The 15,173-nt window shown below is 41.2% G+C and overlaps 1 protein-coding gene across 1 annotated transcript in view; it reads right to left on the bottom strand.

Annotated features, from left to right (window-relative positions):
* Positions 1 to 904: 904 nt before the first annotated feature.
* LOC132889335 (ribose-5-phosphate isomerase-like) overlaps positions 905 to 15,173 on the bottom strand; it is a 34,201-nt gene continuing 19,932 nt past the window's right edge. The window contains exons 8-9 of the mRNA XM_060925722.1: positions 11,542 to 11,641; positions 905 to 2,009 (exon numbers count right to left, since the gene is read on the bottom strand). Coding sequence (XP_060781705.1) covers positions 1,912 to 2,009; positions 11,542 to 11,641 — 198 coding nt within the window. The 3' untranslated portion in view covers positions 905 to 1,911. The remainder of the gene's footprint in view (positions 2,010 to 11,541; positions 11,642 to 15,173) is intronic.

The raw sequence follows: 15,173 nt of genomic DNA, 5'->3' as shown, positions 1-15,173 counted from the left end.
TTGCCATGGCTACCTGCCAGCATGCTAACATGCTATGGACTAACATGATGGATGCATGTCGGAACGCAAGTGTTCCTAATGAAGTGGCCACTAAGCTGAAGCTAATTTGTCACCGTTAAAATGATACCTGTGGGCATGCTAACATGCTAATGGATCGCATGCTAAATATGTGCGTGTTCCTAATAATGTGGCCTTGAAGTTGATTAGTCACAGCTAACATACTGACTGCTTGCCTGCTAACATGACACTGGCTGAAACGCACAACCGGCTGTGCAGGTTTTTACACAAGTGTTCCTAATAAGGTGGCCACTAAGTTGATTTGCAATGGCTACCTGCTAGCATGCTATTGATTAATATGATTGTGTGTATGTTTAGAGCAGGCTATAAATAGTATAATGCTTGTATTAATATTAGCAATATAAACGAATCATTCTATTATAGGGATTGCGTGTGTGCGCGCGCATCAGTGGGGAACCCCATTAAATGTCCTGGTATATGTTATTATTGAATTGTTGAAATTTAGCCCTGCATGTTTCTATCCAGTAAAAAAAAAAAAAGTACATTTAGAAAGTGGTTAAATAAATGAACCTCCTGAACGCGTGCTCGGTTCGCAAGGAAACGCAGAGCTGCTCCCGGCCTGTTTGGCTTAAATGACGTCACAACGACGCCCCCTCGTGGTGAAAGTGCGCATAAGTGAGATGTAAACAAACCTTTGGAAATTGGGCAAAACAGTACATTTTAAGCATTTTGTTCAGTTTTAGGATGCAAATTAGACACCAGGAAGATTTAATTCGCTTTTTGGGTCGTTCTTCCAGACAATAAAGTTGACATTCTACATTTCACCTCTGACCGTTGCCTATGACCTTTAAAAAAAAAAAAAAAAAAAACGACCAGTCAGTCCTGCTTATTTCAACAGTGCTCTTTTAATATATTTAGATTCAGTCAAGAGAACAACAATTTATTGTTCTGGTCACACATCAAAACCATAACATCACAGTAATATTAGTAACAAAATTTCCAAAATAAAGCTGGTGTGTAAAATACTACGCTGTCAAATTCATAATGCCCATTCCAAGTGTTCAAAGGAACATCTGTTTTAATACTACACATGGCTGAGTATGTGCGAAGGTAAGGCCTGATGGAGTGGGCCAGTTAAATGGTACACTAAATCCCTGATAGTTTTGTCTACAGGCACATTATATAAATTTGACAAACAAAACCCAAACTTGGTTCACTGGCATGTGGTTCATCCTGAAACACGAGCGTCTACAAACTGTAAACTACTCAAGCTACACAAATGTGAGAACAACTTATTTAAAAAAAGGTTTTAGGTCACAACAGATTACAGAAAATGATTCCACTGCGAACTGAACAAATATACATGCAAGTTGGTGTATTGGTATATATTCATTAAATAGTATTGGCTTGCATTGTAACCTTATATTAGCAGATGAATGTTATCCTTTGGTTGAATTTAAAAAATATATAAAAGTTGAAAATAGGCAACAACTTTGACAAAATGACTTAAAATGATACATGAGGCACAGAGATCAGTGTGTAAGAAACACAAGAGAGGCATTTTCCCAGATGTTCAATGAAAAATCGTCATTTAGTTACACTTTGCTTAACTTGTCGAGTTGTTAAGGCTGCGCTACATCTTGTCCGAAGGTCAGGAGGATTCTAAATGTGAAACTGTTCTCAAACTGATAGTAACAGGATTAATCACAAAACGTACAGAAATTCTAAACCTACATGATGGAAGTGTGTATAATTTAACATACACCTACATGAGATTACAGGGAATGTTCTAGTGGTGTACTGCTTTTTGTTTGTGTGCACACATGCATGTACACGCACGCTCGTGTTGCACTGGCACTTGAGGTGTCAAGGACAGAAAAGAGCGTTGTTTCTTCAGTTCGTTGGAGCATCTTTGACCTTCACACTTCCATCCTCCATCCCAAAGTAAACTCTCTCAGCCATTCCCACAAACAGTCCGGTCTCCACAACACCTACAGGGAGATAAAACAAGTCACTGGATCTGTCTGCAATTCAAACATAGCAGGTGCTTCTTCTCTCTAACTGCACTCTGTGGTTTCCTTTGCTTGCAGTTTAGTTCCTCCATTTGATGATGCAACAAAACAATGTCCAGATGGTAGAAATGGGCTAGGCTGCTAATAAATGGCCTGAAGTGGAGGGTTTGTTTTTTGTAGAACCCTGAACAGTACTGATGTTGGAAGTTTGAATTTATGTTGCTATCTGAGAAGGACCACAAAAACAGGGGGGATGCACAGAACTGTGCTGTGTCCCAGTCTCTAGGTGCTGATGAATCCACTGGATTTGAGGATATTCTTAACGATCCTGCACAGTGTGACCCTCACATTATGACAGAGTATAAACTTAGTCTGTGCAAGTGCTCTTGATTATAAAAAAACATTGACTTACAAAGTATGATAGCTCTGATATTTGGTGACTGTTGGGACTTTTTGTTTATTTAAACCGGCTTCACTGTCACATTCCATAACAATAGCATGGTGTAATAACAGGGTATCTGCACATTTTTTAAGTACAAATTTAAAGACCTTTTCAAGACCTCTAAATGGAAAAATTAAGACTGTACCATGGCAAAGAAAATGATAAATACGACAACTTAAAACTGTTTTCTGCAATAGTTTTTTTTACTAACTTTAGAAGAACGCACACAATTGGTGAACAACAGGGTGCATCAATGGCAACTGTTAGACATGCAAACAGCTGAAGCAAAGTCGTGTGTTCTGGGCCTGCAGAACTACTGTAGCAGCAAGGAGAAGACTGGTGTTTACTGGAGAAAACACCATGAATCATTTCAAAAACGAAAACAATAAACGGCAAGTAGAACTAGCTGAACAACCTTAGCCGGCATTATTTCAATCCCCAAAGATTATCTTTGATGATGTGTGATTGTGTCCGACAACAAAATCAGTCTGAGTGTGGTACAGTACACAGCTGGCTGAGGAAGTTCTTCAGTATCATCTGCATTATAGCAGGTAACAGCATAAACCTGTTTATGCAGTCATACAATCATCAGAGCGTTACATTAAACACAGAAAAACAACTGTCACCTTTCATAACCATTATCAATATTAATCAATGTGTTGTAATAACTAAACTAATACAGTGCAGTTATGTCAATGATCATTATTCAAAAATATTGTCTATAATCCATTAATAACTGTTTGTATTACTACTAATAATAATAATAACTACTTTTTTAATAATAATTTTAAAAAATTAACAATTTTATAACATTTTAATAATCACTACTTATTAGCTATATTAATTGAGTAGCAATTATCTCATCTCATTATCTCTAGCCGCTTTATCCTGTTCTACAGGGTCGCAGGCAAGCTGGAGCCTATCCCAGCTGACTACGGGCGAAAGGCGGGGTACACCCTGGACAAGTCGCCAGGTCATCACAGGGCTGACACATAGACACAGACAACCATTCACACTCACATTCACACCTACGGTCAATTCAGAGTCACCAGTTAACCTAACCTGCATGTCTTTGGACTGTGGGGGAAACCGGAGCACCCGGAGGAAACCCACGCGGACACGGGGAGAACATGCAAACTCCACACAGAAAGGCCCTCGCCGGCCACGGGGCTCGAACCCGGACCTTCTTGCTGTGAGGCGACAGCGCTAACCACTACAGCACCATGCCGCCGTAATTGAGTAGCAATTATAATTCAGTATATTAAGTAGTAATTAATAAAGCAGTGATTATCAAAATGTAATTTAATAATTAGTAATTATCATCAACTAAATTATACTAATAAGTAGATATTATTAAAGTGCTATAAAATTGAGTTATAAAGATTAGTTAAAATTATTAAAAAAGTAGTAAATATTAGTAGTAGTGATACAAAATTATTCATGGATTATAGATAATTTGTTTTTAATAGTGAACATTGATATAACAATTGAACTGATAAGTATTACTAGTAGTATTATTGTTTATACTACTACTATTTCATATCAATGTTCACCATTTTAAAAAAAATCTATAATCCATGAGTGTTTGTATTCTACCAATTACATTTTAATAATTTTGTAATATTTTTAATAACTAACATTTAATTATCCCTAGTACTTATTAATCACTAATTCATAAGTAGTAATGATTAATAATCAATAATAACTATTACTACTAATTATTATTAGTGGTTAATATTCTTATTATATTAAAAACACTGTTGTTGATAGGTAATAAAACGAACTTTTTGTACAAATTATTTATATTGTACTATATTTAGAATTATTGTATTTTCTGGAGTTCTTTTTAATTGAGTTTTGAAATAAAGGTTGTTTATATATTTATATTAAACTTAGTACAATAAACAATGTTAATTATGTAAAAAAAAAAAATGATGCTAATCATTATTATTTCCTATAAGTCCCATTTTGCACCTGACTTTTGTGCGCATGCGCGAACCCCCCTGCCGTTCACTCCGGAGCGCTTGACCTCTAACACGCGCGCGCGCCTCGTGTCCGTGAAAAGCCAGTTTCCCAGTGGGCGTGTCCCCGGCGCTGCAGTACCGTCTTTAAACACATTTGTGCGATCCAGCGCTTTTTATCGCAAATGATTCTTCTCCTTATTTTGGGGGTATCTGTCATCCCCCAACCACTTGTCGTTAAACAGACATCTTCCCATAATTATCAACGCTTTTTAGCGCCCGCGTAAGCTACCTGCGCATCTCTCACTCTTCACCACCACCACACCGCATCGAACCACACCGCCTCCACACCACACCGAACCACACCGCCTCCACACCACACCGAACCACACCGCCTCCACACCACACCGCCTCCACACCACACCGCACTGAACCACACCGCACTGAACCACACCGCCTCCACACCACACCGAACCACACCGCCTCCACACCACACTGCCTCCACACCACACCGCACTGAACCACACCGCCTCCACACCACACCGAACCACACCGCCTCCACACCACACCGCACTGCCTCCACACCGCACCGCCTCCAGTAGCCTCCTACCGTTAGCTCTTGATCTACGGAACCAATGCTGCCCCCAAAAGGTGCTCTGGTCACTTTGAAAATTACAGTTAAAAAAAAAAAATACCCCAAACCGGATGGAGACATTTCACTCATTCGGTCCAATATTAAATTTAATACCTCCCTTTCGAAAATTCCAGTCATTCCAAACAATTTAAAACGTTTTTAGGCCTTGAAAACCGAAAGTTGTATTTAAGACTTTTTAAGGACCCGCGGGAACCCTGAATAAATGTTAATGGGATGAACCAATCTCTCAATGGTAATTTTTTTTAAATGTCTTTGGAAGAGAAACTAAGTACAGTATATACACTGACTAAGCATCCATTATCCAATCAGTACAAATTACCAAGTTCTCACTCACACAAAAACACAGCCCACATCACCCCCCAGCCTCTCTCAGCAACACTGCCTACTGGTCCTGTCCTGGACAAAATTCAGAATACTGCTTCTCACCTTTAAAGCTCAGCATAACCTGGCTCCCCTCGACCTCCGTGAACTCCTGACCACCTACTCTCCCGCTCATTTTCTCATGTCCTCTTCCTGTAACTAACTTACAATCCCATGCACCAGACTATCCACACTGGGGAGGGAGGTCCTTCAGTGCCAGGGCCCCCAAACTCTGGAATTCTCTCTCTCTCTGGCTGTTGGTCTCTCTCAACCTACAAATCAGATTTAAAGACTTTTTCCATGAATACTTCTCTTCCTCCTCCGTTTAGCAGTTTCTTTTCTCCTGTAACGCGACCTTAGGTCTGCAAAAGGTGCTATATAAAACATTTATTATACATAGGGGCCACTTTTTCCATGGAATAAAAACATCAGGGATGAGAATGGGACATTTAAAAAAATGGGGGCATTTGCCCAATTCACAATCCCCCTTTCCCACATTTTATTTTTATATATATATATATATATATATATATATACACACACACACACACACACACACACACACATACATATTATATATATACACACACACACACACACATATATATACACACACACAAACCCGTAGCCAGCATTGTGGGGGGGGGGGGAATCTTTTTTCCCCAAAAGTGGACTTCATCTGGCCCCCTATTCCCGTACCCCCCAAATACACAAGCACACTTCAAATCTTCTAATTTAGACATTTTTTTTATTCGTTATAAGTTCTCTGTTGTCCAACTTATTGTTATCTTCCTACAACTGTGCTGTGACTTCACTGTCTGTCGTTGCTCTCCTTCACTGTCTGTCTGTCGTTGCTCTCCTTCACTGTCTGTCTGTCGTTGCTCTCCTTCACTGTCTGTCTGTCGTTGTCTGTCTCTGTTGCTCACTTCAGTTGTTGAGATTGAAATAATATCGCACAGCCCTATAAGGACAATTGATTTAAAAATGCCCAAATGCAGCAACAGTGGGTGTTTTCACACACTGGTCTGAACATTTTCATTTTTCAGCTAGTGCACACGTTTCTTTTCACTCTGATCCAAATGCCAAACCACTGACAGGGTGTCATGTTACCATGATGCCATGTTACCATGATGACTGAAAAACACGTGCTCTTAAAGTCTCGCATTTTACTGTCTTCACACCACAGCTCCGATTTCCCAAGCTGAAAAAAAAAAGCAGCCCCAGGTCCGACGCTACTAGTACCTAGCCATCGAGCCACCTAACTCATCTCTGTGTGTGCGTGTCTCACTGACACACATAGGCCAAGTTTACATTAGACCGTATCTGTCTCGTTTTCTTCGCGGATGCACTGTCCGTTTACATTAAACCACCTGGAAACGCCGGGAAACGGGAATCCGCCAGGGTCCACGTATTCAATCTAGATCGTGTCTGGTCCGGTGCTGTGTAAACATTGAGAATACGCGGATACGCTGAGCTGAGCTCTAGCTGGCGTCGTCATTGGACAACGTCACTGTGACATCCACCTTCCTGATTCGCTGGCGTTGGTCATGTGACGCGACTGCTGAAAAACGGCGCGGACTTCCGCCTTGTATCACCTTTCATTAAAGAGTATAAAAGTATGAAAATACTGCAAATACTGATGCAAATACTGCCCATTGTGTAGTTATGATTGTCTTTAGGCTTGTCATCCTTCCACTTGCAAGTGGTAAGTGATATGCGCTGGGATCACACACACAGCGGCTCAGTCCCGAAAACACTGCTTGTGCACTTCACTCGCGCGCTCTGTGAGCTGCGCAGGGCTGGAGTGCGCACCCTCCAGAGGGCACTCGCTGTTCAGGGCGGAGTGATTTGGAGCGCAGGATGCCTGCGGAGCCGAGCGTATCCGTGTATTGGTGTTGCTGTGTGCACGCAAATCGTGTATTGGTGTTGCTGTGTGCACACTAATCGTTTTAAAAATGTTAATCTGATGATCTGCTGATACGGTCTAATGTAAACATGGGCATAGACTGACGGACGGGCTGACGCTACCCCCCACCCCCACTGATCACTCTGACAGATCGATCTACCACTACTGTTGTAAACAAAATAAAAACAAAGTCCTGCACTCAGCACCTTACCCATTTTGGCCCTTTTTTGGAACATGGCGCCAATATTTTGGGACAAAGAAGCAGCAGATTTCTTGCGTTTTCTGTCTTTATCTTCTTTTTTCCCAATTTTCTCTTCTATCCCGCTTCGGATTCTTCTTCCTCTTCGCTTCAGTGTATTTGCCGGTTAGCTACCAACGGAAATGGGGGCATTACCGCCACCCACTGGATTGGGGTGTAAAGCAGTCTGAACAAAACGTGTAAACATAGGAGAAATGAACCCGTTTTTCAAACTCGTCCTCATTTAGTCTACTTTTCTTTTTTGATTAGTCTGGATTTGATAGTGTAAATTTAAATGTGAATCAATGTATATTCATTCATCGGACACGAACAAACGAATAAATCTTGAGTAATCTTGAGGGGCGTGTGTGTCCGGGGGGCGGTGTCGCGGGGGGGGGGGGAAATCGAACGAACCCTCTGATCCCCCCTGGCTACGGGCCAGATTATGAGAATGTTTTCAAATTCAATGATGGTTTAAAATGTTTATAAACTATTTATTTTAAGGATGGACGGCGGTGGAGCAGACAGAGAGCCGGAAAACTTCTTCCTCCAAAAATATATTTATTTTTTCTATTTTCAAAACTTTTCTTAAAATAGTGCAAATATTTACAGTGTGCCAACCAAAGGTTCAAATTGGCAAAAAGAAAACTATACAAACAAAATAAGAAAAACACAAAAATAAAGAGGCTTCAAGTTTGCCAGACTAAATCAAAAAAAGACCCTGAACAAAACTATTAGTCAGCCAACCCACAGTACCTTCAAACAAGACGTTCCAACCACAACTGAGGCTCTGGAGCTACTGCAGAGCTTACATACCCGCAGTCCCGCCCACAGTTGAGCCCAAATTGCAAAATTAATCAATCAACTAAATAATGACATCCTAAATACAAAATAATTTAAAGAAACAAACAAAATATACAAACATCCAAAATAATTTTCTTTAACCAAAAACCCTTCAGTGCATAGTAAAATACATGTTTCCCCAACACCAGTAAAACACCCCCGTTAAAATAGTCCATTCTACCAAACACCTGCGAAACCCCTCCATAACAAGCCAATGGTACAGTCCCTCGGTTTCTCACAACAAACAGGAAGTATGTGGAGTTCGCATGATGAGTTAGTAAAAACTATTTTGTGTTATAAAAATGCTAGAACTAAATAAACTTGATGTTAGAAATAACCGGTTTGTACGTGTGTTTCCTAGACCATAGACAATGCTTAACAGATGGGAGATGAAAATGCTTAGAAATGTGTGATGCGTTTTACATTTGAGTGGAGCCAAACAAATGTTACTAGAATGCCGGTAGGCCTTTCCCTGCACTCATAACAAATGCTGCTCTCGTTAGAAACTATGGCAAATGGTGGAGTATGAAATGCTTGAAAACCAGTAATATCCATACAGAAAACAGTAATGGAAATGAAGTGCAACTCACAGCGACAGGTCAGCCAAGATGTTTGAACGTTGCCGGCAGATTGCTGCCTATGTGCTGTGTGCTTATGAGAGAGGTGTGCGCGCGAGCGTCACGGCTCACTCCATGACATATATCTATATATCGTGAGCGATAATGGAAGTAACCGTAATGATATATTAGATTCCTCCTGACTCTATCTGACAATTTAAGTAAAACGTACCTTTGTGCTTTTTTGTTTTGATGTGCTCCTGGATGTTTCTAGCTCCTCTGTTTCCATAATTAATCATATCTGAGCACAGAATAGGGTGGAACGGTGGTGTAGTGGTTAGCGCTGTTGCCTCACAGCAAGAAGGTCTGGGTTCGAGCCCCATGGCCGGCGAGGGCCTTTCTGTGTGGAGTTTGCATGTTCTCCCCGTGTCCGCGTGGGTTTCCTCCGGGTGCTCCGGTTTCCCCCACAGTCCAAAGACATGCAGGTTAGGTTAACTGGTGACTCTAAACTGACCGTAGGTGTGAATGTGAGTGTGAATGGTTGTCTGTGTCTATGTGTCAGCCCTGTGATGATCTGGCGACTTGTCCAGGGTGTACCCCGCCTTTCGCCCGTAGTCAGCTGGGATAGGCTCCAGCTTGCCTGTGACCCTGTAGAACAGGATAAAGCGGCTAGAGATAATGAGATGAGATGAGCACAGAATACACAGAACCTTTCCCGGCGCGTCCACTTTTCGGATATGTTCCGTCAGGCACGTTGTCACAGTTTGTGTCCCTATCTGCACGGTAACGCTACTATCGAGCCATGCCCATCGGAAACAGTTCTTTATCCCGTTTGATTTATCGATTTTCCTGGCACGATCCTCATTTTTGCGGTCCAAAACTTTCGCCATATTGGCGAAGTAAATTTGAAAACTAACCAAAATAACTAGAACTTAAGAAGTGATCAAAACCGTGTACGTGTAGCTTGTTTATCCATGAATCGTAGAAGTGAGAGGAAACTAGCGCCAAAACGTTGCCGGAAATCGCCGTGAGTTGTTGTTAGCATAAATATTGAAGAAAGCAATGATGATTTCCGTTATCACAGCTGCAACTAATTTTGCGATGAGCGTTGCCGAAAGATGGTGGCGGGCGGTCGGTCGGTCCTGCCTGCTTGTGCCACCACAAGCCTCGCCTCGCGCCGACCCCCGAAATTTTCTCAACGGATTTACACGTTTCACAAAAATGACATTTTCAGCGGGAAAAACTCGGAATTCCGCAGATCCGCGGAAAATTCTCATCCCTGAAACATGTATTCTATTCCCTTCTAGTGGGTTCATTGATGGCATGCAACATTGTTAACATATCGCTTATCCTCCATGTATTACACCACTCTCCCCAATGGAGAATGACCGTGCAATATTGTTATAATAATGTATGTTGTCAAGACAACATGACATATGTCAGAGCTCATGCGAAGATCCAATGACAAAAAACCTTTCTGCTGCGCACGCGCACAATCATTTCTTTGTTGTCTGAGAACGAGAGAAGATGAGGCTATTCCAGTGCTAGGTTTAAGCACTAAATAAATAAACAAACTAAAAGATGCGCTGAACACCTGAAAGGCTACCAAAATTTCATTATATATTCTTCATGCATATTTACAAGGGAGAAACATACCAACAGACATCAAAAAACTGGAAAAGAGACATCGGACATGTAAAACTTCCGCACTAGTGAGCGACTGGGACAGTTTGTAAACAAAACACAGCCACGAGGTTTGCTTCGTTAAAAGTGGAAGATTGAGAGAATTTTGGCTGCCAGGTCGCGTCGAAGTAAATTACACAGGGGAAATGAAGACTTAAGTCGGAGTGAAAAATGCTGTGGCGAGTGTGCATGGAAGAAGAGTCTTGGGACAGAAGTCTTAGTTTCTTGGTTGTTAGCTTGTGCTACTGATGAAAGCTACAGCGTTGGCCTTCAAGAATGCGGATATGAAGAGTGTGTGTGTATGTATAATAATATTGGCTGGCTTTTTCTCATGGTCTATCAGATATAGTCCATTCAACTAGCATGATACAGAACTTGTCTTCGACTCGCTGAAGATCATGCTAGTTGAATGGAATACATCCGATAGAGCACTCAAAGCCAGCCAATATTGTTATTACTACTACTGGATACACTACATACATTGTACCTGGGTTTGAAATAAAGAGCTGGCTTGAAAAGCTGGCTTGTGTGTGTAGTAGCATTTTATGCCTATGAGGAGATTCCATGCCAGACAGTACAACTATAATGGTGTTCCGATAGGTGACAGCAAGTTACTGATGGATGTTTTTTTCAGCCTTCCTATCTAATATCAATATTATCCTTACTGCAAAAAAAGTGTCCTCTGCTCTTTTTTTTTTTTTAACTGAAAACTTTGTGCAGTTCTAAGTCCTATCATGATGGACATACTTTGCAGACACAACATGTAACCACTGAAGAACAGAGAATCAAGGAGGTCCTTTAGTTAGAGGTATTAAGAAGTACCCAGTACACAGTGGGTTCAAACAGGGAGGTACTGCTGAACTGACCTGGGATCATTTTGATGGCAGTGTTGACTTCTTTCCAGTTCTGAGCACGTTCAAACTTCCAGTCGAGGATGAAGTTGCTGTTATCGGTCACTACAGGGCCCTAAAGCAGTGACAGTGCATAGAGAGAATGGCACTTATCACACTTGTGGTGCACAGTGAATTGGGGGATGCAGCTCTTACCTGCAAACAATTTATTCAACACTATTCTTCAGTTTTTGGTCAGAATCCATGGCCATAATTGGATAAAGGGCAGATGAAACATGCTTCATTAAATTAAATAATTGTACGTTTTATTTTCTTAACATTAGTGATGGGTGCACTGCTGTTCTTTGACCACACACACACACACACCGAAAAGACTTGACACTTCTTACAAAATGTACTGATTTCTCTGCATTAGGAAACATCAAACCAAGTGGCATGCATTTCGATACACAAGATAGTGGTGCTTGAAAGTTTGTGAACCCTTTAAAATTATCTACAATTTCTGCATAAATATGACCTCAAACATCAGAGTTTCACACAAGTTCTGAAAGAGAACCCAATTAAACAAATTGGAGGGGAAAGGAAAAAAAAAAAGGGACATGGTCATTTATTTACGAGAGAGAACTAACAGGAACGCCAATAGCGTCCCTCAAACCACCAGTGTAAGAAATAATCCCAGAAAGAAATAAATCAAAGAGTGGAGGAATTACGATCAGAAAAATGTCATAAAAAAAAATTTCAAGTCTAGGCACTGGAAGAAGACTTGGAAAAATAAATAGGTCTATAGAATAGAACTAGAGTCTCATATCATCATCTCTAGCCGCTTTATCCTTCTACAGGGTCACAGGCAAGCTGGAGCCTATCCCAGCTGACTACGGGCGAAAGGCGGGGTACACCCTGGACAAGTCACCAGGTCATCACAGGGCTGACACATAGACACAGACAACCATTCACACTCACATTCACACCTACGGTCAATTTAGAGTCACCAGTTAACCTAACCTGCATGTCTTTGGACTGTGGGGGAAACCGGAGCACCCGGAGGAAACCCACGCGGACACGGGGAGAACATGCACACTCCACACAGAAAGGCCCTCGCCGGCCACGGAGCTAGGGTCATATATTTAAAAATCACGCCATGTATCGGCCTGCTCCTTCTTCAGGTTGTGAGGTGTTCTTACACCCTGAAGGTGCAAGATGATACACACTAGTGTGACTTTTTATAAAAAACTAAAAAAATAAACCAACCTCCCCACTCTAATCCAGTGAAATAAAGGCCTTTCATGACATTTTTCTGAGCATAGTTATTCTATCATTTATTTATTGAGGAAAATCAGTGAGTGGCAAAAGTATGTGAACCTCTAGAATTAGCAGTAAATTTGAAGGTGAAATTAGAGTCAGGTGTTTTCAATCAATTGGGGGGGGGGGGGGGGGGGGGGGTGATACTCTTCAGGCTGGAAAAAGTTAGAAAATCTCCAGAGTTTAGCTTTCACCAGCTCGTAGTCAGACAGTTGGAAGAAATTGACATTTTTAGCATCAGTTGGGTGGCGACTGATCGCAGGTGGACGCAGGCGTTTTGCGTCAAATCCTTCGTCGTGGTCAGACGTATTGCAAGATGTAGAGTTTTTAAGCTGAAATCAACCAGTCGGAAGCAGACATCGCACACAGAAACCCTTTTATATTAAAAAATGTTAAAAAATAATAAAAAGAGAGAGGCCGTAAGACTGCTTGCAGGTTGTTGTAAACTATTTGCAGGAGCAGTCTGCGTCGACCTGTGATGCATCGCAGCCATCTCTAAAGTAGGGGTCGACCGATAATCGGCCTGGCTGATATATTGGGCCGATATTCTGCATTTTTAGGGTTATCGGTATCGGCCATAATTTCCACCGATATGCCGATAACATGCCTTTTTGCAGCCATTTCGTTCCTAACGCGACTGTCACTGCAGTCCTTTCCTGCACTCGCCTCTCTGAGTTCAAGAACACGGTCCCGCCCACCACAACATCTGATTTGTTTGGCACAAGAGATATAGCCAATCGACACATGTAGCTAAACGCTGTCAACTGTTTCAAGGCAGCCGTACGGGCACTCGGGCAGAAGCGGCACAAGGGATACAGCCAATCAACACGCGTAGCTAAACGCTGTGAACTGTTTCAAGGCGGCCGTACGGGCACTCGGGCAGAAGCAGATCCCACTTCAAGGTAAGGACACGCTGCTTTTGCCGCAATAAGTCACAAACACAAGTTGCAAAAGCACATCATTATTATATGTTTACATTCTTCATCTACTACTCGTTAAAACTGTCCATTTGCATCTGTGTAGCCAGGCAAACTTAGCTTATGGAAGGAAGCACTTGAATTAGCCTACAACCAACTAGTCTCGCTGAAACATGTAATGTTGTCCATAGTAAGCAGTCCCCAGCATAACGTAGGCTGCAGTCATTTTTAAATCCCTGTCTGGAAACGTTGTGAATGTGTCAGTAGTTCTACTCGAACAGTAGAATAACAGCCATACAGAGAGGTGGTCAAGGGAAGACAAAATAAAACGTAGCGTTTGTGTTCTGTAGGCTAGCGCAAGCCTACCGGCTATTTGTTATGATGAGTAAACTTCATGACGTGACTCGTGCTCAAAAAGCGCATTGCACTTGTATATGTTAGGTAACTTTATAAAGCACTATTTGAACATTTAAACAAGCCAGGTGTGATATGGTGCTAGCAGGCTGTGTAATACTGTAGGGAGTTTGTCAGGATGCTTGTTGTGGGCTCAGTAATTAATTGTGTCGTGGATGCACACTTGCTTGGATAAACGGTAATGAACAAAATACATCAATTAAACTCTTGACTTAAAATGTTCTTATGCTACTTCACATTGCGCTGTAATGTACTCCACTAGTATTTATAATTCTTGCGCAAGTGATTCTCCTCGCTAGCGCTTCTGATTCGGAAAGCGATATACTCTTAAAGGAGCAGAGCCGCAGCAATTTATACAAAAAACAGAAACCGCCTCAGTGGACAACATGCAGAGCAACTGTGCTTCCTTCACTACAATATAATCCTCCTAAACTGGGAATATTAGGCTTGGGCATTAAAAGCATTAGAATGTAGATGGTTACTTGTTAAGTTATTACATAATAGGGAGTGATAGCCTACTTTATGTTTGATTTTACTTTTTAAAAATGCTGCAGGCAGCTCCCTACACTTGATTTGTTATTTAAAAACTACTTGAAGTTGTTAAGTCTTACTTAGTTCTTAGTGTAAAAGAATCCAGAGTGTATTTTCATTTATTTTCCACTGAAAATGGTGAGCTGTAATATAGTAGGGAGTGATTTATTTTTTTATTGGTGAATATATATATATTTTTTTATTTCTCATTGTATTCTAACTAATGTTTGACTTTATTGTACAAATGCTGCTGGCATCTCCCTGCACAAAATTTCATGTTCAATTTTACAATTAAACATACATTTCATGGATATGAAGGTCTGTGTCAGTGTGTGCTATGTTTAATTTCATGTGAATTATAATGTTTACATTTATCGGTTGCACATATCGGTTATTGGCATCCCAATTCCATAATAATCGGTATCGGCCCTGAAAAAAAACCACATCGGCCGATCCCTACTCTAAAGACTTGTCTTCCCCTGCGTC

The sequence above is a fragment of the Neoarius graeffei genome, chromosome 7, assembly GCF_027579695.1.
Source record: "Neoarius graeffei isolate fNeoGra1 chromosome 7, fNeoGra1.pri, whole genome shotgun sequence".
Taxonomy (NCBI): domain Eukaryota; kingdom Metazoa; phylum Chordata; class Actinopteri; order Siluriformes; family Ariidae; genus Neoarius; species Neoarius graeffei.
This window is presented reverse-complemented; position numbering and strand designations above follow the sequence as displayed.